This window comes from Gambusia affinis, linkage group LG01, assembly GCF_019740435.1.
Source record: "Gambusia affinis linkage group LG01, SWU_Gaff_1.0, whole genome shotgun sequence".
In the NCBI taxonomy this organism is placed as follows: domain Eukaryota; kingdom Metazoa; phylum Chordata; class Actinopteri; order Cyprinodontiformes; family Poeciliidae; genus Gambusia; species Gambusia affinis.
Genome location: NC_057868.1, coordinates 33,908,636 through 33,935,534, shown reverse-complemented (window position 1 = coordinate 33,935,534; position 26,899 = coordinate 33,908,636). Strand labels below are relative to the sequence as shown.

General features: G+C 36.9%; 1 protein-coding gene across 4 annotated transcripts in view; it reads right to left on the bottom strand.

Annotated features, from left to right (window-relative positions):
* Positions 1–1,211: 1,211 nt before the first annotated feature.
* The window catches only part of LOC122822959 (synaptotagmin-2-like), a 67,733-nt gene continuing 42,045 nt past the window's right edge, over positions 1,212–26,899 (bottom strand). For 2 of the 4 annotated variants that reach the window (XM_044102214.1, XM_044102134.1), the window contains 8 exons: positions 16,744–16,955; positions 16,256–16,413; positions 10,822–10,959; positions 10,137–10,304; positions 9,265–9,432; positions 7,295–7,412; positions 6,834–6,967; positions 1,212–6,411 (listed from right to left, as the gene is read on the bottom strand). In XM_044102214.1, the coding sequence (XP_043958149.1) occupies positions 6,196–6,411; positions 6,834–6,967; positions 7,295–7,412; positions 9,265–9,432; positions 10,137–10,304; positions 10,822–10,959; positions 16,256–16,413; positions 16,744–16,936 (1,293 nt within the window). In that variant the 5' untranslated portion in view covers positions 16,937–16,955 and the 3' untranslated portion in view covers positions 1,212–6,195. The remainder of the gene's footprint in view (positions 6,412–6,833; positions 6,968–7,294; positions 7,413–9,264; positions 9,433–10,136; positions 10,305–10,821; positions 10,960–16,255; positions 16,414–16,743; positions 16,956–26,899) is intronic. The other 2 variants (XM_044102381.1, XM_044102298.1) reach the window with 1 other exon arrangement.

The window sequence follows — 26,899 nt, the reverse complement described above, 5'->3', positions numbered from 1 at the left end:
CAGTATACAGTATGTCCATGTCGTTAACATGAAGGCCGGTGTTCTTTATGCTCTGCAAAAGCAGATTCAGGCTCCTATTCACCTCGATGACAGTGACAGAATCAGCTACACAGAAACCAGACAAGGACACAAACAGAAAGCAAATGAGGAGAGAGCATGGAGACACATCTGTGCCGTCGCTTCAAACACAGCTCCACATTCTACATCAGGGATACACAGAATAAAAAATAAACAACAAAAGTGATTACGCCTATGCACAAAGAGAGCAAGAAGAAATACAGCAAGTGACAAGAGAACCAGCATGTTTCAAAGCAGCGCCTTTACCCGCCGCAGGTCTCGACATCACGTTTTGACCGTCAAATGGACTGAATTTTGCACAGTTTCCCTTTTTAAATCCCAGTGTTTGTTAAAAAAAAAATAAAAAAATAAAACAAGACAGAAACAAATCACGTATGTGTGAACATGCTCTAAAACTGTCTTTGCACAGCTGAAGCAGGGCAACCGCAGATGCATTTGTGCATAAGTACATACACTCAGCAATCAGGGAAACAGATCACTAGCCATTTTTAAACCATAAAGCTTTTATTTTTACCGTGTTACTCATACATAAAAAAATAACAATATGCATGCAGACTTGTACCGAGAGTAGTATAATCTAACTCTGTGATTTTAAGTAATGTTTTGGACATTTTATTACTCCACATACACAAGAACACAATCACAGCTCACCAGTCTCAGTCCACCATATCGTCTGAGCATCTTGTGTATGTGGTGACCCAGGCTTTAAAAGGAAACAAAGACTGTTGTAAATGCACCATGAATGTACCTTTGCAAAAAAAAAAAAAATTAAATATTTGGTACTTTCCTGTTGTAGTTCTCCTGTTATATTGGCTGTGCAGAGTTAAACTGTGGAGATAAATGCTGGCAGGCATAATCAGGTGGTGGCAGTATTTCTAAAACACACTGAAACCTGCTCTCAGTGCATCATTTGGTCACAGTCATTGGCATTGATGGGACAGTGATTGTTACTGTATTGCGTTAAGAGAATGTGGAGCATCAGTTTTGTGCAACACATTGAAGATTGACGAGGCAGTTCAATTTAGGAAACTTCAGCAACTTACATCAAACAAGAAATAAAAAAATGCTTCAACATTTTGGAAAATATGGGCTTGTTTGCTTTCTTGCCACAAGTTATAGGAGAGTTGAAACCACTTTGTCTCATAAACTAGATGAAATGTTAAATGTTTGGTACTTTGTTGGTGTTGGTCACCAAACCCTTGCTTAGGATAGGGGTCAGCAACATTCAATCCAAAGAGCAACTTTTTTCTCTCTCTCTAAAATGAAATTTGTCTAGAAATGTAAAATTTTGTTGACCTATTAAAATATACTGTTTTCTTAAGTTTCTTACGTAAAATTTATCATCATAAATACAAACAACCTAAAACAATTATTTTTCACTTCGATCTTAAAACAAGAAATAATTCTATATAATTCAAAATAAATTAATAAATGTTTGATGCAGATATGGCATAAAAACATAACTGCTTAAACTGCTTAAAAATTGATACTTTTCTATCAATTTTCCTTAGCTATTGTGAAAGGGACAAAACCCTTAAATGTTCCAGATTAAGTTTCAGTTAAAGTGTAAAATATTTTTATTACATTTTTACTTTCTTCTCCGCCATTCCTTTTTTACTTTCTTTGAAAAAGTCTGAGGTAAGACTATTGTTTTAAATCTATTTGGCTTTACTGCAAAAGACTGAACATAATTTATATCCTGTAATGTAAAAATTCCTGAAATAAACATGTTTAACGTCTCAGGATAAAAAAAATAAGGCTTATTGCTGATTGTTTTGTGGATATGGTTTGACACATATGAATCCATCAAGATATACAGATGTGTGAGGTTGTCATAAATAACTCTGGGCAAGAAAGCAAGACATAGTGTTGTAGACACAAGTCTGAAAAATAAACAAATGCATAGTTCTGTGGGAGGGATTCAGCCTTAAATCTTAGGGGATTTTTTTTTTCTTGGTTTTTGTTTTTTCAATTTATCCATTCTTGCTGAGCAGTTGATTAAAAAGAACAAAAGACTGTTGGTAATGACATCTAAAATAATGCAAAGTTTTGCTATTATTATTATTATTATTATTATTATTATTATTATTATTATTATTATTATTTGATTGTATGACTTCTTTTTCTCAAACTGGGAGAACAGAAACTAGCAGCTTGACCCAGTTTGCGTCACAAATTGCACTCAGCCCTAAAATGGAACAGACTCTCATATATATAGTTTTAGCATTATTACTCAGAATTCAATATCATAATAAATTGTAAATATTATTTATTTATGCTAATCAAATATGATCAAACACAACCCAGTAAAATCACCAACGTAATGACACCAGCCGCTTAAAAAAACAACAATAAAAACACTTGCTCTCCAAAATTGGCAGCTGTTTTCCACGTTTACACAGACAGTAGAATGGTTTTCTCCCTCTGGTTGAACAAAGATTTTAGAAAAGTAATGCAAGAAGGAACATTATTCATGGAAAAATGAAGATGTCAGATTTTTGTTCCCTCATAAATAAACTCTAGCTGTTCAGCAGAGCTCTAAAGAGTTAGTGCTTGAGTTTTATGGCTTTTAGTTGTTTTCATCTTATTAATTTATTTTGTTTACAAGTACACCCATTGTATAGTAACAGAGTAAAAGAGACACAATCTGTAACATGTATCAGGTCAGTCAAACAGAAAGAGGAAAAATAATCTTCTAATTAAAAATGATAGCAACAGTAATAAAGGGGAAAAAAGAGGACTCCAAGTCATGTGTGTTCAGTGGAAAAAGGCTTGTTCACAGTTTGGCCCTGGAAATGCAGCCTAAGGTAGGATGTGGTCTGTATGACTTTAGTCTTGGTTAGTGCTGGCATAAATCACACCTAGAATCAATTGAATGCATTGTTTTTCCAAATGAGCTATTCCAGAATAACATCAAGTTTAATATGCATTACTTACTAAAAAAGAGAGAAAGAAACAGTCCTGCAGACTTGGAGTTCCCCTGGTTGAAATAAAATATAACAACTTTCTAATTAAAAAACAAAAAATTGAAACTGTAGCATAATTAACAATCGCTAATATTTTTTTAAAGGTACAGTAATGAAATAAATGGCAAATAAATGGTGCCAAACAAAAAAACCTCTGAGCACAAGGAATTTACATAGCAAGCATGCGGCTACATTTTTCTTTCTACATGAACTCACACACAGCACTGGACGACACACTTGCTTAAGAGTTTTCAGGCGTGGAAAGATTCCTATTTGTAATAGTACTCTAATATTTGCATGGCATTCTCACCAATGACCCTCATGGAAAATAAATACACACTTTGTTCTATTTAGAAAATATACAGTGCATTTTTTTCAGTTTGCTGTGTTATTAAAATGGCAAATGACACCCATTTAACGTACACAAGTTATTTTTGCTTCGTCTCTAAAACATGCTCTTATGTACAGTAGTTCTTATAAACATGCAGTATCAACGTGTATGAACTATGTATATAGGCAAAACTACACACCAATGAGTTGCTTGATTGCTTCCATGTTGCCTTTTTCTTAAGTGTTGCTTTAAAAACAAAGAATTGTGCAAGATGACAAACAGAAATTTGGTTTTGATTGTTATATATATATATATATATATATATATATATATATCTAAAAAAGAATTTAAAAGAAAGAAAAAACATAAATTTCACCCCCAAAAAATGCAATAAAATGTTTGTTCCTGCATTTGCTATACAGAAAGCTAACTGGAAGTTTTCTTGTGAAAAAGCATAGTGGGCTCCAAATGCTCACAAAAACTAATTAACTAATTAATTTAATTGACTTTATTCACGGGTGATGAGCTCTAATAGTGTGTTGTCTGTTGCAAGTCCAAGTTTTCGCTCAAAAACGTCTCTCAGAATCTAAACGTACAAATATAAAGAGCCAAATGATCTCAGTGATATTTGTAACTGTCAACAATTGTAAATATGTTTCTTTATCAATAATATCATGAATGATGCTCTTCTCCTTTTTGTTATGGTGAATATTTTTGTTGTTTTTATAGAAACACATTTTTAAATTGCAAGAGGAAATAGTTGCGTGATAGGTGAATTGGACAGGAATATGTAGAGAGCATCAACAATATCAGTCGAAAATGTGGCCATAACAGCTCAATAGCAGCTTTTTAAAACCTTTGTAGCTCATATATAAAGTTAATAATTTGACATCACATTGATTATTCAATCTAAGTGAAGCTGTCCACCTGAGCAGACTAACTGAAATCACATTTTAAGAGATGTTATCATTATGTGTGAAAGGGTCTAAATTAGTCAAAAAATCAGTTACAGTTACCTGGAACCGACTTTGGCTGCTATACTGCATTGTTTCATTCTGGGAAGAGACCATAAAGCAGCACTGAAGTCAAAGTGTTTCTTATCCCTTCCATTCACAAGACAAGACTTGTCTGTATGTGCCACAGAAATGATCAATTTCATCACGTTATATCACTCAGGAAAAGAAAAACACGCCTAAGAGCAGTGTCAGGAACCACATAACAGAACAATACTTGCTAGTGCAATTCATAATCGACAGTTTGGTAAGCTGTGCATAAAAAACACATGGGTCAGTGCGATTTCTTTCAGACTTTTTGCAATTAAGTGAAATAATCGTAATTCAAACAATTCAAAACACACACACACACACACCCACACACACACATATAGGCTGAGGCCAAAGTAAGCAGAAGCAAAAGCAACAAAATGAATCTCCCTAAATTGTTAAAGCTCTGACTTCTGAGCGTATGTACACAAAACATCAGGAATTAAAGTGCTTAAGGAATAAAAGTGTTTGAAGGTAAATTAAAGTATTAAGTAGAAAAAAAAGTAGAACAAACAAAAAAAAGGAAAGGAAGAGAACAACACCTCTAACTGGAAGGCGTCCCTGGTAGTTGAAAATTGCTTATTTTGTTACTTGGAAGGCTTGTCTCCTTTATGACTGTAAGACGGTTATAGGGATTCCTTTGAAGTAAAAACCCTTGTGTCAAGTCCATGACTAATGGCAGTAACACTGAACAAGTGATATACAGAATCAGAGATGTCGGGAGGGGAACGTCGAGGGCTGTAGGCAGTAATTGACACCTTGCAAATATAATGTCAGCTGTGGTTGGGATCAGTCTCTCTTTTTGTAGCCACTCTGGTATTTCCAAACGTTTTTGTAGTACAGATGACAGACATTGCTTTTTTTTTTTAACACAATTTAAAATACACAAGCACACTTCTTTTTTTTTTTTGCTAATTATCTGTCATACCCTCCATATAACTCAATAAATTGTGGCTTAACTAACTTCAGTCATAAGCCTAAGGTCAGCAGAATTCTTACAATTTTAGTGTAACATATTTTTTTTCTCATCACGTTGTATAACTGCTAACAATAAGAACCCGTTTAGAAAAAAAAGGCATGACGTTTTTCTCTCAGTTCTCCTGAGACGATGGGCGGAAGGGTAACTAATCCAAAAAGGCAGTGTTTGTGGGTAACTGGACCTAATCCCTACTTTGCTACCCAACTCTAGGAATGTACTTCCAACTAACAGAATCCATCTAGGATGATACCTGGCAGGTGTGGGATATGGTGCACAAAACACCTACGGAATGGACCTGCTTGTGTTGTTTCTCTATCATATGGCAGTATAAAGCATTTTATTGTTAAGCACTATTCTAAGCAAACTTTGTCACTAAAGGGAAAAAGGGTGAGAAGTAGAATATGAATGAATGCATGTGTCATCCCTCTAGATCACCAGATTCCCAAATAACAATCCTTTTATAGTCTACTCTGTAAGCTTAATAATGGAACCACAACTCCGATATAAAAATAGATCTAAAACAAAAATGACTGAGTATCTGTCCATCCTACAACTTGTCTTCTTTTCTTAGTGACATGACTTAATATAATATGATTTTTTTAAACTACATTTCCCATCATGTCAAATAGTTTCTATGGATCTTTTACAATGATGGCTGTGGGACAAAAATGTGCTGGTGGGAGCAGATTTGGGTGTTCTTCTGGAATATACATTGATATGTGGGACTTGAGTGAAACAACTGGATATGCAAAGGTAGGAAAGTGTGGGGGCGGGTGGAGGGAGTTTTTTTTTTATATTTTACTTCTTGGCATTCAGCGCTGCTAGGGCGGCATCCACCTCTTCTTCTGGCTGCAGCGGATGCCACTGGGCAATCGGGCGGCGGGGGTTGGCCAGCATGTCGGACCAGTGTTTCAGCCCGGCCCCCGTGGACTTGCTTCCCACCCAAATCTTCCCGATGGCATCGTTCTTGCCGATCTTGTCATAGTCTAGCACTGTGATGACGGCTTGGATTTTCTGAGGAAACAGGGGGAGAGCATTACAACCTGGTTCAGAATACAGTGAAGGTTGCAGGATCAACAGGACTGGAAATATTGTGCTGGTTTAATTTTCCATTTTGTTGAAGGGAAAAATTATTCACTGTTCCCAGTGTTATCTCAGAATTTTGTGTTTAGCAGTTTCTCTTATGGCATCACCACAAACAGCATTGTGAAGACAAGGGAGCACACCACACAGGTCTGAACTAAAGTTATGGAGAAACTGTTCAGTTATGAAACAATATCTACGTATATATTTCAACTTTGACGTAGTCTCCTTGAACAACATTTTTTCCTTCAGACTGGAAAGTCTCTCTATAATATTAAGTGAAGTACTATTTACATTTCTGAAAAGAACTAAAAAAATAAATTATTTAATTAAAACATGCTCCATATCCATACCTGCATTTGCTCAAGAGGAATCTCAAAGCTGAAGGACTCATTGTAGTAAGGATTCAAAGTATTCTTCTTTACTGTCGTCTTCTTCTTCTTCAGCCTCTTTCCATTTTGCAGCAGGTTAATTTTTACGTAGGGATCTGACAAACAGATACATAAGTGAATCACGACATGAGGACAAGGCACCCTTTTGCTCATGCAAATCTGGGTTGCAGTATTCTGTTATGCCAACAGATGGAGCCACTTCTAATGCCAGTCAGAGAGAAGAATGGGTGAGCACTGCAGCGACAGCACGTGAGCAGAGCGGCACAAAATTGATGGCTGGGCTTGAAGTCACGTTCTTTAGCATTCTGCAGTCTCAGAGCAAAGAGAAGGCCCTTTTACTCAGGACTATGTCGTGATATGGGGTAAAGAGTGAAGAAAATTGAACATCTATAGCACAGCTGTGTTTATATAAACCAGCCCACCTGATAGTCCTCCCACATCCATTTTCTTTAGGTTCTTAGCCTCCAAGATGCAGATGGTGAGTTTGCCAGCAGTCGGGACGTAACGTAAAGAGATGCAAATATCACCAAGCTTCTCTGGCTGTGAGAAGGAACAAAGTAAGCAGAATGTTAAAGAAAATAAAGTGATAAATTAGAAAAGAGCTTCACCTACACCATATAAAGATCTTAAGTATTTTTTTTATTTTCTTTCAAAGACATGCAGTTTGGGTTTGCTTCTTTCGCCTGAAATTGCTGTAAAGAAAATTTCCAATTTTAAGATGTTTCTGGGGGAGCAGTTTCTTGGATTAAACTGTTTGCTCATATTTTCATAGAGTGCAGCATCACAGTGACAGCTCCACTTAACAAGCTGCACAGTTGCTCAGTGAGCAGTGTAGCATAACAGACGTTTTGCCTAAATTACAGAAGAGAATTTGTGTTGGGGTTTTTTAAAGTCTAAACAGTAAATCACAGTTTATAAACTATGAAAAAAATGGCAAGTAATATTTCTAAGAAATCCCATCTACTTCATAGAACCTCATCAGATGTTTACAGACATTCATAATTAGCATGATTGTCATAAATCTTGACCTTAAGTTGTGCATTTTGAGCTGTTATTTTGTGTGCAATATTGTGTCACCATTCCACCCAGGAAAAAATCATTTAATTTGTAAAATCTAAATTTCATGCACAAGTTTGAATTGTGTTCACATTTATTCTAATGAAGACCAACTCAAAACTATACATACAAGTTCAAATATTAGAATAATATCGCATTCAGGTTTTATTAAATTGGCCCAAACTGTAAGTTCTAATAGCCAAAGATTAATAAGGATGCTTAGGAACAACTTAAGATCCACTAAGGCTTAAGCCTATCATAGACTGGAACAACAGTGTCAAGGTCTGACAGGGAAGTGAGTTCTACATCAGCATGAAATTAGAGGCTGTCACCCAATAAAAACATGCCTTGTCCTTTGAAAACACCTTCAAGAAATATGGTGCAGCTTCCTATTTGGTCAAACCAAATAAGAAGAGCTGAGAAACAGATTTAGGCACAATGACAAGAATACCTTTTGAGTCAAAATGAGGTTTTTGAACCTAAGAACTTTGTACATGGTAAAGTAACCAGGTAAGCTTCATGTGTAGGTACTGTGGTACTGGTACGCAGCTCAAAATAGGGAGAAAAATAATGAAAGGGAACAATCCCCAAGTTGTTTAACTTCATCACAAAGTTAAACAACTTTGTTCAACTTTGTGATGAAGTTAAACAAAGTTGCATAGTTGCAGCTATGCAACTTGGGCATAGTTGCATGTTGCCACAGGTCAGTGACTCCAAGTACATTCCTAAATGGATAAAGCAGGCTAACATGAGAATCTGATGAACCTGACCTAAACTCCACTAAAGATTAATGAAATATGCTTAAATGTCTGTGCCAGGAAGACAGCCAATTTAAATTCTATTTGCTATTTCTGATAAGAAGAGTGCTTAAATATTTGCAGTGATCCATAATTATACCAGAAACTTGCTGATGACTGAAAGGAGGGAGACGTTTGATGGTAACTGGGTAAGGAAAATTTCACTAATGTTGATGTTATACAGTATTAGTCTATAAGTATATGGATTACATACAATCTACAATAAATTTGAACTTGTGCAGCTCATTGCGTACTGTATTATAATTCCACCCTGAAAATAAAAAAGTCAGAATGTCCTGGAAAAGATATTCTGAAATTGCAATGTTTTCGTCATTTATTTCAGAAAGTGAAGCTCATATGTTATTTACATTTAATGCATTATTTGCTCGACAGTCTTCTCAAGGCTACAGTTGCTGTTACAACAAATATGTAACATTTTTACAATACTCTCATTTTGTGAGCAGTACTTGTGTATTCAAAACTGGGAGTAAAAAATTACAGTAAGTTCATTGCTAAAGTACTGACAGAGCGGACCTTACCTCTTCTTGATCAGCACTGTCAAGGTCTCTCCACTCTTCAATTGGTTTTGCAAGGTCCAGCGTGTTCATGGGTATCTTAATCTCTCCAATGATGTCGTGTTTAGAGAAGCGGTCAAAGTCATAGACGGCCATCACCAGAGTCTTCCCTCCCATTTCAGCGAATGGTATCTGAAAATGACCAGCGAGTCTAACTTTAGTCATGTAAATAGCTGAGGACATCTGTCAGAACGCCCCTACGTTTCATGAAATGCATTTTTAATAAGATCACTTCCTCCTCTAACACACTTATTAAGTCTAGCTCACGTTCACACAGCAAAACTCTACCAATTACCCAAAATTTTGTATATTTACTTTCTATTCACTATCCACACTTTCAGTTATTTCGATTAGATGAAAGCATCAACTTAATGTAGTTCATTTTTACATGCATAAATGTAGCTTTTTTTGGTTCTTCACAATAAATTATACATGAAGTCTGACCTTTTGACTGATTAAATTTATTTAGCTTTATGCAAGCTGCCTCTGTCTGACTTTGACAAGCTGCTAAAGCAGTTGAATTGTTTTGTATGGAGCTGTCAGCAGACAAGGTGCACCAGAGGTGGGCCTCTCCTTTAATATGATTCCCCTTCAGACTCTCCTTTGTAAGACACATTCAATATGTCTGCTTCTTATTATCACTGTGGGAAAAAGTCAAAGTGTAGGAGAAGACAGAATCCAAATATCTTGCTTCAGGACAAGGAAGAAAGGGAAGTTAACTTGATCTATTTTTAACTAGACATGTTTACCAATCACATAAGCAGAGGTGCACGATTCATGAGCAAGAAATGAGTGATGAGGAAGTGCCAGGAGGCCACCAGTCACTTTAAGCTTACCTTAAAAATGAATGTCTCATTGAAGACTGGGTTGAGTGTTTTCTTATGTACTTTTGTGTCAAACTTTTTCTTCTTATCAGGCAGGACAAATACTCTGACGTAGGGGTCTGAAGTGCCTCCACTGTCCATAGAGATGAGGTCAGCTGCTTGTAGAATTCCTATTGTTAGCTGAGGAGTGTAACACAATGTCACTAAAACAGAGCAATGTTTTTTTTTTTGTCTTTTTTTTGATCAACCAAAAGTGAAAGATACAGTTGGAATTTTGTCCAAGACCAACACAAAGTTGTGCATTATTACAGTCTTTTCTATATTTTTCACAGAAATAATATCTGTAGGTATAGTGTGCATTTTTTCATTTCGGAATTAGTTTTGACTCCAATACATCATTATGCTTTGATATGAATAAATCCAAAGTAACTCTATCTATAGGTTTTGGGTTGTCCTTCTGAAAGATAGTCTCAAGTCATACATCAGATTTTTATTTGTAAAAATATTATTAAAAATCTATAATTTCCTTCAACTTCACAATGATGCAATAGAGTTTTATGTTGATGTGTGACATGAAAAGCAAAAATTAATACAACTTTGTAGTTGTAATAAAACAAAATGTAGAAAGGTTCAAATGTTGTTAGTGCTTTCGCAATGTAGTGTGGGTAATGCCAAACAAATCTATAGTATTGCTTGCCTTGTTTTCCTGGAAATCATAATCAATGGAGTACTGCAGCTTCCCAAGCTTTTCCTTCTCCTTCACTTCTTCCTCTTTCTCATCTCCAGTTAAGCCAGGCTCAACATCATCTTCTTCATCATCGTCATCCTGAGGTTTCTGCAATGATAGAGGTTGGAGAGGCAACAAAGAGGAGTGTGAGAGAATGATAGTGAAAGGGTGGCTGAGCAGAACATTACATCTTACATGTCAGCACAGCAGTCAGGTTAGTCACAGCACCTACCTTCGACTTACCCCAGTGTTACAAATGCAAACTGTTCATCAATGACCACGTTTGCAACTTGACTTGATTTCACTATTTTCTGGGTGACACCATTTGCTGTTTTTTTTTTATTTTTTATGTGTGTTAGAAGAATGTTAAATATAAAACAGGAACTTTTCCTCATCTACATAATGTTGTTGACATAACACTACTCATTACAACCCATGGCTGATGTTTCACAGATGTAGAACACAACATAGAAGGGGAGGACCAAAAGTGAAAGACCTAATACAGCGATTTAGCACTTTACAACAGTTTGAGACTCTTATAAAACATTGATTATAATGCAATTCTATAGTAGCAGTGAGTACTAATGCTGGTTTGGATATACTGAAACCCATACTGTGACACATTCATACACTGTGTTGATATATGTGGATACATATGCCATAAATCATTTAATAAGCACCTATGGATGCTAAATACACATAATCAGGCACCCAACAAGCACAAACTAGCATCCAAAAAGACTCAAGCCAAAGGTGAGACATTTACTTTATAGTTCCAAACTGATAAAAGTTATTTTCTTCTGTATCCACTTTGTTGTGAGATCAAATGACGTGTATTAAACAGTTGTCAATAGCGTATTTTGTACTGATTTCAAACCAATGATTTGCGTTCACTTCTGGGCTTAACATTTTGCGTTATTTCTGGTCTAAAGACAAAAAACTAATCCTATCCTTTCACACATGTGCATCGTTTCCACTGGGCCAACACGGGTCAGTGCGGCTCGATATCCTATTTTATGGTCCGACGCATTCAGAAGAGTATTTCCACCACCAGTTGGATTCTTATTGGGCAGGTGGGGCTAAAACAAATGATATCATACTAAGGTTACAACAAACGTGATGCACTAGCATGTTTCAAGCTTGTCCTCACAAGCAGTGATGTTTTTCTGTCTTCCAATCAATGGACTGTGTTGTGTGACGCCAGTAGCTTCATCTTTACTGTACCATATTGTACAGTAAAGGAACTATACTGTACAACTGGGCACAAGAATGGTTTTATGGGGTACAATGGGAAGAGACAAAATAATGTACTGAACCACACAAACCACTCCATCAAAATGGGACTATGCCATGTTAGCGACTAATGAATAGAATTTTGACATATTTTACTTTCTGTTTTTCTCTTGAACATTTTCCAATCCAACTCTCAGATGTTGAGCTCATGGAAACATACCAAGCTGTGAATTCAGCATACTGTTTCACTAATCACAATTGAGCAAACTTAAATGTTAATTTATTATGGGCTTATAAAAATAAACTTATTTAGGAGAGTGATTTTTTAATTAAATTTGTAAAATCAAGTGGATTTAGTGAGTATTCAACATATTTACCTATCCCCATTTTTATGGACATATACATATATTAGTTCTAAAATAAAGATAGTTGGTTTTCAGTTTAATTGTACAGTCCACAATTATGCCAATTTTATGAGGAAAAAGTTTTGAAATGGTTTATCAGACTTTTACTTTTATATATCAAACGTCATTTAAACAGACTATGCCATATGTTACAATTTTGAGAGTTGGTGAATATATTAAAGTGCAAAACAAAGAGGAAGGTGTAACATAGCGAGTGAGTGAACATTTGAATGCAGTGATCCGACACAAAGAGGGACTGAGGATATAACCTTTCATCTTTTAGTTGGAAAACAAATGCTTCATCCCCAGAGCCTCAAACACACTATGATGTTATACACAAAATGATCTCTGGCCTAATTGGTTTTTACAAAAACAAATTGCAAAGACCTGGAAAATTGTGTTTTCCATTTTTATATCAACGGTGCCAAATAACATGATTTTTAAAGCAACATAAAGCTTTCTTGCATCTTTATGATGGGGGAAATTCAGTTGTCAGACTCTAGTGGTAAAAAGATCCATTTGATGAGGTTGATGTAAGGACAATAACTTTTGACAACAGTAGAAAAAAATTAAACCAGCAGGCTTTTGTCAAATTAAGAGTTATGATTGGCATGTATTGAATATCTTTGCTACAATAATGTTCCATTCTTATGGCTTTCGGAGGAATCTCAATCATTCAGGTGGAAAAATCTCACTATATTTTAAAGAAATAAATTTATTCTGCATATATGATACAATGTTTTCATGACAAATTGGTGTATGACTTTTTTTTTTTTTTTTGACAAAGTCTGCACGAAACTAGAGACTTCGCTACTCACTGATTAGCCAGAAGAACATGATACACAGTCACAAATAAACAATGAACACATTCAATGCAGAACTTATCACCTGTCAAGTCAAGTCAAGTTTATTTATAGAGCATATTTCAGCAACAGGGCAGTTCAAAGTGATTTACACTATAAAAATACAGTACAACAACCAATTATGAAACAAGCAAGAAAAGTTAAATTTTTTCACACACCACCATGAAAATCCTGAAAAAATACATATATATATATATATATATATATATATATATATATATATATATATAAAAATATATTGATCAATGTTTTCTAGATGACTCTAACCTGGTGGGGTTTTAGTCATGATTTAAAGGCACTCAGTGTTTCGGCAGTTTTGCAGTTTTCTGGAAATTTGCTCCAGATTAGAGAACATAAAAATATAACGGTACTTCTCCATGTCAGCTTCTGATTCGGGGAATTCAGAGCAGACCAGAGCCAAAAGACCTGAGTGGACTGCAAGATTGATACAACAACAACAGGTGCATGTTGTTGTTGTATTTAGGTGCTAAGCCATTTAATGAATGATAAATTAACAAAAGAATTTAAAAGTCTCTTCTCTGAGCTACAGGGAGCCAGTAAAAGGACTGTTGCAGTAATTAACGTGACTGAAGATAAACGCATGGGTGAGTTTCTTTAGATCTTCCTGCAACATTAGTCCTAATAACTGAAGATGTGTGCCGATTCTTGATTGTTCCTCTTAAGGTCCAAAGTTGGTAACTTCAGCTCTGTTTCTGTTCAGCTAGAGAAAATCAGCTGAACACACAGGACACCTACATTTTGCTTACATGCAGACTCTCAAGCATGCTTAACACTCTCTCTCATACACACACCCACACGCCTTCTCACTCTGCGTCCGTTTATGTTGGATTCTGTGGCTGTGTTGTGCTAATGTCTTTCATTCACGCATGCCAGGCCACACAATGCAGGATTCAAGTTTATTTCTGATGGTAAGTGTAGATATTTTCTAAAAATCTGAGAGGCAATAAGTATTAAAAAAAAAAAAGTCACAAATTTTTGTAAGGTCCAAAAACTTATCCACTTATACGTCCCCAATATAATGTACAAATCCATGAAGGTATCATGCTATATGCATAAGTTTTGTTTCTTGTCATACTTCTTGTAGGAGCTCAGAGATGCAGATACGGTGCCTGGATGAATGCCTTTTGCTGAGTAACATCAGAGCTCAGTTTTGGGTTTAGTAAATAAATTTTCCACGGAAACAGACAGTTGATTTTGGTCTGAGATGTTTCAGGGCTCTGTTTTTTTGCTAATCTAGGCATCCATTCAGGGTCACCATATCTCTTCAGTGATATGGGCTTTAGGGGAGAGGGGGGCATCAATGACTTTCACCTAGTATGTCAGCAGCATGGGTCATCCAGGAAAGTTACTCTCAAGTCAAGTTGTGGCCATTCAATGGTAACCTACTGCAAGGGCATATGCTGGTCTTTGTCAAGAGATGCAGACTATTGATCTGTTGTAAAACAAGGAGCTTACTTGCACAACCAGGTAACGGAATAAATTTTATACCCAAGTCAAAATACAGAGGAATAGTTGGTGAAACACCAGTTGTGATTGTGCTCAGCAATTGACTTCTGTCGTAGCAGAAGCTTGCTTTGAGCTTTTAGGTAAATAAAGTTACAGCTGATATTTGACAAATACCCAGCTTAACCCTTGCACATGCATGTTAGTGATCTCTAGTGAGTTGCTCAGTGCGCTCAACATTCAAAGGCTTAACCTTAGGATGAGTTTCATGTTCACTTCAAACCATATGTAGATTTTTTTTCCACTTATTTTTGCAAAAAAGCAAAACAAAACTGCAATCTCTGGATTGTCAAGACATGGCAGTTGGTGCAGCATAACAGTTTAGTGGATTCTGCAAAGCAGCTTTATAGTTCCCATCGAGTCCTCAAGCACCTGCAGCACCAAAACTTGCAAAAAACTAGGGAAGCCATAGCAATCATTGTCATCATCACTGCAATCCAACCCCTCCAAGCCCAGCCCAACCCTTCCACCCCCCTCCAGCACTGCCGCCGCCCTGCCCTGGTCTGTGCTTACACAGAGCAGCCAGAGAGGGGTGCCGTGTGCTGTCAGACCTACCGTAGACAGAGAAGTCCACCACAGTCAAGATACACGGAGCACACATAAGACACAAAGCAGGAAGGAGGAGAGCAGAGACAAAGGAAGAGATTGAACTCACAGCAGACACCAAAGAAGGGTAATCACAGCAAATGCAGTAAGCTGCTCATCAGGGACTGAGAAAAATGACAGATGGAAAAGCCTCCTTATGGGCACAGTTGTGTGCTTTTATGTTTTATAATACCTGTATTTTTACCTTGTTCAATTCACATCAGCACACAATTGAATTTTTATGTCCTAAGGCAACTTTTAGTGCGAGCTAGTAATTTCTGATAACGACTCTTTATTGAATGTAAGAGAAGCAGTCATTAACGAGGCTGTGCAGCCAAGGACCCTGTCATTTTTTACTCAAACCCCAAAGCCCACATGAAAGAAAGAGCAACGATAACATTTATGACAAATACATTGAATAACAGAGAAAGAAAGAGAAAATGAAACAAATAATTATGATTGACAAACAGTGCAATCAAAATCTGTGAAAAATTCTTGACCGGGTTAGAAAGACATCAACACAGTATACAACTTTGTTAATTTCTAATCAGTAATCTAAATAACTTTAAGGAGAAAATATCTTTGTGCTACTAAAGTACACTAAAGTGTAATAAATTATCTGAGTCGTGTGTATGACTCATCTTTTTTTTAATCTTTATTCCACCACAGTGCCTCACATTAAACCCAACAGACATTAGCTAATAGGGTCATGAATGGGTCAGTTATTTGTGGTTCATATGCAGTAACAATATAGATTTTCTTAGCTGTGATGCAACCTGTGTCAGTGAAACATACCTCTCCTTTTAAGTTCTTCATTCCCATGTCACCCTTCCCCTTCTTGCCCTTCTTGTTCTTCTTCTTCTTGCAACAGCATTTCTTGATGATGCAGAAGCAACACGTTAGAATCAGTAAAGCAGCGACCACGGCAATGGCAATGATGGCCCAGGATGGCACTGAGGAAAACACACAGACCAGTTCAAAGACGGAACAGCCCCATTCAGAAACAAAAAATGAGAAGCACATAATCTGAAGTCTGACCAAGTGATCATTTAGGCTGCTTCATGTCATGCCCCAGGCCACATAGATTTAGTAAGAGGTGGAAGGTTAGCAATTAGATTGGATGAAAATTAGATTTCCCTGCCATTAGGAAGAGCAGCTAGTGATCAATATCAAATAAAGACATTATAGGACTGGTGATGCCTGCAGCAAAAGAGAAAATCTAATTCCAAAATAATTGTTGAGAGCCACGTCAATAAGAGTTTTGGGTTTTGCCTGGCACTCACGTGGGATCTTGTCGATTTCATTCAGGAACTTGTTTTTGATCTCATCAAAGGCATCGTTCTTGTTGACTGGCTCCGTGGCATTTCCAGTGGAGACTAACCCTACGGGGGCTGGAGTAACAGTCGAGTCACTTTCCCCCGTTGGTTTTGCTGCGACCATAGGTGTTGTTTCTTGCTTGAACAAGTTAAACTTCATCACTAAGGCTGCTCAGTCCCTGAAAAACAGCATGAAAAGACACAATCATCAGCATTAAACTTTCAAAGACTTGAAGTTTGGCAACAGATAGCTAGTGTTCAGCCTATTATAACCAGCTACTGTTGTAACTTCAGCAGATTCTTCAACTTGCAAACTCATCTTTTTAAGCCAAAAAGGAACTAAAAAAGATGTACTTGGATAAAGCCATACCCACAAAATCCTAGAGTAATGGTTTAGCTCACTGTTTTTCTTTTAAATGAGGTAAGTGCAATATGTATGGTGTAGCTTGCATTCCTGCATTGTGCTGTGATTAGTAATACAACTGGTTACTGTTTTTTGCATGTTGTTTTACCGGTTAGCTAAGTGACTTTTTGGAATAGAAGGCAAATTTCCCTAATGAGATGGGGGGTATTAAAATATATAATACGGTATTGTATTGTACTCACAAATACACCTGAAAACTTCCCTAACTGCATTATCTGGTGGTTGTATACAATTTAAATACCAATGACGGTCGTGTGTCTGACTCATCTTTTTTAATCTTTATTCCCCCACAGTGCCTCACATTAAACCCAACCGACATTAGGTTTAAATAGGTTTAATAGGTTTTTATCATTATAGACACGAGGCACCTAAGTGTTCAGGATGGAAGGTGAAACCTGCAACATCACTAATATCCATGTGAAAAAGTTAATTTACAAGTTTCGAAAACTTGTCATTTTGGCTCATTTACCTGAACCCTTTCACAAGGGCATACAATGATGAACATTTTTGTTCCCACCTTTTATGATAGAAAATTATTAGGGATAAATTACTAGAATCTCCACATGTAAAGAACAGAGAAAAGGCATTGTTTGTAACTGAAGCCTAATTTGGTTTTCTGTAATACTGTTTCTGACATAAAGCCATGAGTGTGTGACCTGCTTGGCTGTTTGGCCAAACAAGAAGTAGGCTAAGTATCTTCACAAACCTAAACAACAGTTGTAACAGAACACTTTGTGGTTCCAGATATCTCCAAATATGAAATGCAGTTGAAAGCAGCCTACCTTCAGAGAGCTGAGTGAATGATTGCAAAGAAAGTAAAGACGGGTATAGCACAAAATGATTGGGGCTCCTGATTTGATTTTTTACCACGTTGGTTTGCGAAAAAGATGAATCTCCCATTTCTCAAGTGCCAATTTTCAAGTTGCTGCCAGACACGCCGTTTCTATTTATTGCTGCATATCAATTATTCAAACTGAGGCTAACAGCAGGAAGGATAAACTTATATTGTTCAGGACTATGGACGGGGTTATACATCTTCAAAAATGTGAGATGGAGGAAAAACTTTTTTTCTGCTGATAAAACTACTTGGTAAATGTAGTGTGTTAATAAAGTGAAATGGGAACTCTGCTACAGAGAAATTATAAAACTTTGTATGGGCGAATAAAATTGCTCAAAACAATCTATCATATTCAGAATGAGATTATTTAAAAAAACATAAATCTCTACCTTTGTGCCTTAATTATATTTCATGCTTTGCTATGACAGTGTTTAAAGGTCACAAAAGAAGAAATGTCTATTTTATTGTGTTTGTCCCCCTCATAAGATTAAAATGTATCAATTTAATTAACAGCTGTGTGTCTGTCCTCTACATCCTCCATGGAGGACAAAAAGAACATAGACCAAAACCATTTTATGTTCACCATCAGTCCTGTTTTAACATCAGCACTTACTCACAGAGGAAGAGAAAGCTATAAAAGCCAGTCAGATTTTGAAAAGCGACTCCTAAATTAATCTAGGTCCTAAATTTTAACCAAGGTTAAAATAGATAATGTTCTGTAAACTGAGGTTGCTGAAACATGTACAACATTGATGTGCATTCAGATGACATAAACATGTCATCTCTAAAGACTGTCCAGGTTTGTATGGTCTTCTGCACTGAGAACCTACACATCCACTTATGTCATATCATCTTTTATACAAACCAAGGATGTTGAAGTGTAAGCTAAGGTAGGCCATGTCATCAACCAAGAACACCTTTAAATCACTTTCAGACCTCTATTTGTACAATTGAGTTGGCATCTTTTCACTTTTCAGACTATTTGTTTGGGGCGGAAGAAACTTTGGAAAAATGTTATTTAAAGATTAAGATTGAGCTGTCATTGCCTGGACTCAGAATGGGGTTGTATTAGACTAAAAAATAGATTTTACAACAAGGTCATATTATTTACAGTAAAGAACAAGTTAACTGGCTTTAACTTTTATCTAAAGTTTTACTGGCTTCTTCTGGGGCATAAGGGAAAGAGATTCACAGGCTACAATTTAATATCTAATCTCAGTTTAGAGTTTGGGAGGCAAAGAAACGAGAAAAAGAATGAAAAAGTGTCAAATTTTTAATTCAGTTTCTTAGTCTCAAATGCCACAGTTGAATGGCTGTTTATTTTCTCCATACCAATTTGTTTTCGGATCTTGTGATCCTGTACCTCCATTCCTCTCTCGGCAGGAGGAAAAGGAAGCCTCCAGCTTCAGTGGTAGTTTTATTGAACCAGAAAAGTCTGCCAGTGTGCAAGCCTTTGAGTTCTGGTTAAAAACAATGTATACAGTTAGTGGCTAGATTAAGGTTGCCAACATCATTGGACCTTTTAGATTGCTTTGGCTAATCTGAAGGATATTTTCAAGGATCTTGTAGGAGAGGAGTTGATGAGATTTACATTGTGCTTCGCCTTAGAGCAAAGGGATCTTTTGGTTTCACAGGGGCCAGGTAACAGCACAGAGAAAATATTATATAGTCAAAATTATTTTCTCTATAAAGCCTTTAGAAAGCATCATAAAACCAGTCCTTCTCTTTTAAGTGTACTCTTTCAGGTGGAAACTTAATTTTTATTTTTTTTTTAAGAAACGTCACATCTTTTGTATTGTTTCTAGAAAAATCCCTTTTCAAGTGTGTTTACCACATCCAGCTTGCTCCAAGATAAAACTGCTTAATCACCATCCAACTCTGAGCAGTGGATTTTGTGATAAGGGCCAGCTCATGCTTGAGGCGCCTTTGTGCAGCCAAGCAATTTTATTTTAACTAACTATAATGACTCAGACTCTAACAATGTGAGGCCCACGCTAAGAAACTGAGATCAAGATTTCCGTACGTCTCCGTGGCCAAAGTATTATCTGAAATCTATACGAGGTAATCTGCATATTGTAATTTCAACTATCATTCACCTGGAGAGGGATTTGTTAAGTAGCATATATGAGAGTGATATCGCACCAACAATATCTAGCCATAATGTAGCACTGATACATATTTCTGCTTTGATTTCTTAGTCACACTTCTGATAGAGCACATTGAAGGAAGGAGCGATGCTCAAATGAAGGTCAATTGTGGACAACTTCATTATTATCCTGATGTGTAATTCATTAGTTAAGTCAACAATGCAAAATGTGAGCCTCATCAGACTGACATAGAGGGCTTTTTTGTTTGTTTTTTGTTTGCTTTTGTTGAAGCCATTATAAACCTTACATAAGAGTAATTCTCTTCAAATATAGAAACTGTTGTATTTCTGCATGGTGATAAACTGCTGTGTTTATGGTAATTTAGTTTGGTTGATGCAACTCAACAGGATTGGGTTATGAGTTAGAATAGTGTTAAAAATAAATATATGTGATCATGTGTAATTAATTTCATTTATGGTAAAGAAATCATACGTCTGAGTGATATTTAAAATCTTTTTCAGGTTCTATAAATGAAATATGGAATCATATAGTAGGATTGATAAAGAGAGAAACTGATTGAAAATGGTTATAGGTGAATTAAATAGTTTAACATAACATCTAAATCTGCTACAATAAAAACATGTATATGTGATAGCGGATCAGTGTACCAAACTTGCCACTGATAGAAAAACCCAAGTGGCACGTTAGTCAGTTTGTTAAGAGAGTGTGTATGTGGGGGGACTGGGTGTTTATCAGGAGCTTATTAACATCCACATCAGCTCCAAGTCAAAACAACCTAAGGATGGAGAGCTAAAGCCATGCAGCTGTTTTACAAGATGACAAGAAGTACCACAAACAGCAATTAATTACCTATCTAAAACCAGTCAGCCACATTTGTTTCCCTCCAGCACAGACAGTTGCATCTGCAGCAGCTGTTGGCCGGTGGACGATCTGCGCAAGTAGAAATCACAACCCATATTTCCACTGAAACTTCATTTGTGGTTCAAAGCCTAAAAACATCTTACCATTCACTTTCAAAATGGCCTTTGTAACAAAGAGTAAATTGGGACCAGAGTCACACGACTGCTCCTCGGGCCAACAGTTAGGAGCATTGGGGCGACAAATTAAGTATTGAATATTAGGCACTGTGAATATGCTGTTGTGTTTGAAGACGAACGCCAGAAATAGCTACTAGGTTGTCATTAGTCACTGGGTGATATGGGTTCTGAAAAATGCAAAGAAAACTAAATAATATGTCCCCAGTGACATAATTCAAGTCCCCACAGAGGCCCCCGCCATCTGTGACATTACGGGTTATGTGTGGGTGGGCTGAGTGGTTGGCCTCCAGCTGAACTAGCAGTGCATACTGTGCAGCTTCATTTCCTCCAAGTCTAACTGATGTGATTGTTGCATTAATATGGATTGGTTTCCTTAGAAAAATTGCATTAATTCAGATATTTGTAAAGTTCTACACATTAGGAAATCCCTTTACTTCATACTCTTTGATTCAGGTTGAAGCAATTAAAGATAATTCTCCTTGAGCATGTGATATGATTAATATTTGGATTTTTCCTACTATGTGATTTCATCAGCTGAATCCCAATGAGCTATTTAAAGTATAACCTATACGTTTCAGAATTATAAGAAACACCCATTAAGGATTGCTACAAGATGAAAATATTGGCTCTATTAGCACTGAGTCACAGCTGACCTCTGATCTCTCGGAACTTGATTTAGGAAGAAAATGTGTACTGGAACAGCTACAGAAGAAAGAAGGCAATATTTTAGAGAATCTATCGGCGAGAAAACTCCTGCTTTGGAAGAGTTGAACTGAAAAACTGGACTTGGTTCAATTAGAGATAATGCCTAGCTTTGATTCTGAATGCTTGCTACTTCATGGCAATTCTCCTCAACTGAAATGGACTTGGGGCTCCCGCAGTCATAATGGTGTCATTTTAGTCAATTTTAATAAGATTACAGGGTGGATACTGATGGCTGCAGTGCTGGCTATTTACCAGAGAAAGATGAGAGAGTCCGCTGAAGTAAGTCTGAATATATTCCTAGACTATTTTCACTTGGATGTGCTCTGAACTGTGAACATCCAAATTTATTGTAATCACATTGAAGCTCTTTTTAACTTATCCAAATTTAATATAGAAAAGCAAAAATATGAATTTGAGAGCTTGAGACTTGTGAAGAAATAGAACAATAAAAATCATGTGTTGTTTTCAGTAAAATAAATGTTAAGTGCATGACAGAGACATATTTCTTCAAGGTTGTCTATTGTAGTTACATAGCAGTAGCTCTTTTATCATTTCATGACAGAGAGCCAAAAAATGACAAGGCTTTGGCAAAGCTGAAGTCGCAGCTCATGTTCCAAAACAATGTGCCAGAAGAAGACATTGTTAACCAAAATGTCTTCAGCTCAATACATCAATGAAAGCAGCCCAAATTGCATAGTTCCTCTTTGCGAAGTTTTAAACGCAACTTTTAACTAACATATTTCACAGTTTTTACAATCTGTAGCTTTAGTACTTGTGCATATGTCAGAATGGGTGATTTAAATATTGTATAGTCTTTTTAATAAAGAGTTTTGCTCTGATTTTATATTACATTTTATAAAGAGAGAGAGAGAGAGAGAGGGGGGGAGAGACAGAGTGACAAGGAGAGAAGGTTAAGAAAATTTAACCAGACCGTTTGACACTGCACATCAGCTGACGAGTTGTCAGGAGAAAGCACTCTCCTGCTATATGGAAATAAGCCCAGTTTTTTGTTATCCCTACTGGGGTGTTAACTGGAACTATTTGATTTAGTCAGCTTTTCAGCAACATACATTATGATGAATATGAAGAAATTCACCTCAGGCCCACCGTTAATCACTGTAGAAAATAATTGAAATGGAGGAACTTCTCTTGAACCTGAAATAGTCTTAGGAAATATTATGGACTCTACCAGAAAATCAGAAGTGGTTCATCAATGGGTCTTTCAACAGAAAAATTAACCCAAACATGGGCAAATCTACACATTTAATTCACAGATCATACAAAATCATACAAAAAACTAATAAAGAATGAACAAAGAAACAACCCAGTCTTTTTACACAGATTATATAATGGTTAAATAGCCTCATATTTCTCTGCTTCAGCCTCGTGAAAAGTTATAGGAGAAGACTTCATAATCATGTTTTCTTTCATAAAGCTTGGTGGCATTTTGACGTGAATCATTTTCTTTAACTTTGTGAACTGGGCATTGGTCCCGACAGAGCATGCTCTCTTAGAGTGGCATTCTCCTAAAGGTTAGTGCTTCACATAACGTCTAATACATTAAGATGCAACATTCAGTCAAGAGTGGACTTGCAGCAGAACAAAATAATTCATGGTAGGACAACTTTACAGGCTTACTTTCTGATGACATTTACTAACTCTCACTCAGCATCTGAACTTTAACTCTGTCAGCAAAACAGCTCATGCTTCCATCCACGTCTGGACATTTTAAATAGCACACTGTGTTCAGTCTGAGGGGAAATGCTTTTCAGATAAACATAAACGTTATAAAGATCCTTGAGGAAAAACTGACCATTAATCAGTGATACTATCAGGGCAATTACACCTCCATGTCCACAAATGCTAGAGCATCGCAATGTCCTACTGATGGGACTGCTGATGGGAGGGCAGCAGCCGAGATAAGGATGTCAGAAAGTTATTTTATGCTTCATCTCGCTAAAGACAATTAGAGAAAAAGGCCTCACATCCGTATACCTCTGTGGGTCTTGACACAAAGGGCGGTGCAGACAGGCTCATTTACAAACCTGCTTGCATAGATAAAACAATGCTCATTCTCACCCGCCGCTGTGACTCAGTTATTATCAGGAGGGATACTAAGAAAGGAGGAGTGAGGCGCCAGGATTTGAATCCTGAGCCGAGGCTCTTCAGGCATCATTTACAGCCAGTTGCCATACATCCTCCCTCTTCCCCTCAGCACGGCCCCTTCCCCTGTCTCCCAATAGGCCGATTAATCATTCTGTCACGCACAGTGACCCAATCTGCATGTAAAACTGTGTAGAGGAAATGTGACACGAGCAGAGGGTCTCCTGCACCACAGCAGATAAGCAACATCTAATAACATTCAGAGGGGAAAATTCTTAGCAAAGGAGGCCGTACGTGAAAAATGGTTTTCAGGCAACGGAAATAATTCAAGGAAAAGGTGTATTAAAGAAGCAGCTTGTCATATTGAGCTATTTGCTTCCATCCTTTCAGGGGGAGAATGAGATGAGCAGAAAGATTTACTACTCTTACATCTATTCGCTAGATTTTGAGGTGAAACCAGGAGGTATTCAGAGCATCAAAGATTAATCTGTTACACACTGAAACAATAGAAAGCAGGAAAAGCAGACAAAACAAATGAAGGGTTGGTGTTTTGAAATTTAACAAGCTGTAATTGCAATGGCCAAATTTATAATTCATAATTTACTCTCAAATAAGTTTAGGGGCTAAAATATGAAGGGATAGACCTTATTTTAAACTAGCACCACACATTATGTGGAATCCCAATAATTATTATGATATTAATGTGTGTAGTACTGCATAATTAATGCTAGGGAATATTATTTTGTAGGTTTCATTATTCCAGGTGTTCTGCATTTAAACTTGACCTAACCCAGAGATTATGCCAGATGTTTTTGTTTTCTTTCATTTTGACTGACAGGGTTTACCTGTATTTTTAAAATGATAATGACATATTCAATTGCATTTAATTTTCTTTCAGTTTAATTAATATTCAGTCTGAACAAGCTGAACAGAGAAACAACACTGTGCCATCACACATCAAGCAGGCGGATTGACTACATGTAACTTTTTTCCCAGTAACTACATATAAATAATAAAATAAATATTTCCATTTAAACTCAGTAATTCACCTGTGGCCTGAACACACGGTTTCACAACTTCCCCCAGGTCTGCATGGACTTGAATTGTATACCTGCTTGTGCATAATAAAATGTCTCAAGGGGGCTTGTTGCAGATGTTTTTGTCATCCGATTTTGTCTTTTGCCTCAGAAAGATGACCTCTTACAGGTGTTTCGATGTAGATCTGGAGACTGAAGCTGCACTCTGAAGCCACACCGGGTACTGGGAATACAACTGCCACAACAGAGGGGCTGCAAATTTTGAAATCTGGAAATATTTCTCCAATAGACATAATCACAAGTTGGCAAGACTCTCTAAATAAGAGGCTTCCTGATTTCTCAAGCTGTCACTTCAATGGGAGGAAAATCTAACAGCATGCACTTCTTCCACCACACCAGTTGTTGAGCTGCACTGGTCTGTGAACCTTATACTAGGTTTTTTTATGTTAGAACTCTGCTAGCTTTCAGGAAAAGTGAATCGTTAATTTTTAACAATTTCTCCAACAATACCACATCTCAAAAAACAGCACTTTCTTTGAGGATTTGATGGAAAGGAAATAATCTGCAGATCATCAGATTGTCTAGTAAAATGCTGAAATACATCTACCTGTACGCAAACAAAACAGATACACCAACAAGTTGCATTCATCCAAAAATAGAATTAATTCAAAAATATCTCTGAAAAGTCAATCTCATGAACTTCTAGTGTTGCCTGTTCTAATTTGTACTCTATTTAACAGTCACAAACCTCTATTTCCACTATAAAGCAATACAGACAGAAAATGCAAGTAGCTAAAAATCTCACAACAGCCCACAATGACAGCTAGTTCCACAGTTTAAAAAGAAGCCACACTGCTCTGTCAGCACAGCAGGATGTGTGTGATTTGTGACAGCATCTGACCATTTAACACCGAGGCACCCTGCTGTTGTCTGCCAGAGACACATCAGCAAATGGGCCAGGGCCCAAGCCTGGGAAGCCTCAGCCCTCAGTGTAGGATGAAGAGCTGATGGCATTCAAAGAGATATGCTTTTCTTCGTTAAGTAAGATCCTGTTCAGCAATAATTAGCATTTAGAAAACATACAAATATAAACTTAAAAGGAATGTTTCAATAAAGTTGCAAGAATTTGGACAACAACAGCGACATAGCCCCAGGAGGGCACACCCACTCTACCAGAATATTGCCTGAATTATTTGAAGCCTACACTATTACAGTAAGCCTCTTTCCTTTCTCTTTCTCTTTGAGCACTTTCACCATAAGGTCGCCAATTGCCTACTTGGAGGGAGCAAACAAGAAAAAGAAAGGAGACTGGTGAACTTCGAAGCTTCGTCTCATTTTTCTGATTATGTATGAGAGACTCGGAGAGTATTTCTTAGTGTGAGAGCCACTGGTAGCGGCTGCCTGAGGTACAGACTTAATGAGCCTGTCTAAATGTTTTAAAGCCTTACAAAAAAAGAACGATCAGAGCATGCTCAGTATCACATACTCCCCTGCGCTATTGGCATCAGAGAAGTAATCATGCAGCAGTAGCACACAACATAAACATTGTTGAAATAAATAATAACTGATATATACCAATCAGGCATAGGATTGTAATGACTAACAGATGATATGAATCCCACAGCTATCTCTTCTTCAGTTGGTGGGCACAATATAAGCCAGTTAGTGAGCTTTGTATTTATATTGACTTAGATCATGTACAAAACTGCAGCTCTTTATGGCCCAAGCTGCAGTGAACATCAGTTATAAAAAGTGGACCAAGGAAAAAACAGAGATAAATTGAGGACAGAGAAATGGGTGGTCAAGGTTCACTGAAAAACAAGAAGAGCAAATGCCGACCTGTGGTCAGATCCAAAAGAGCAGCTAGTGTA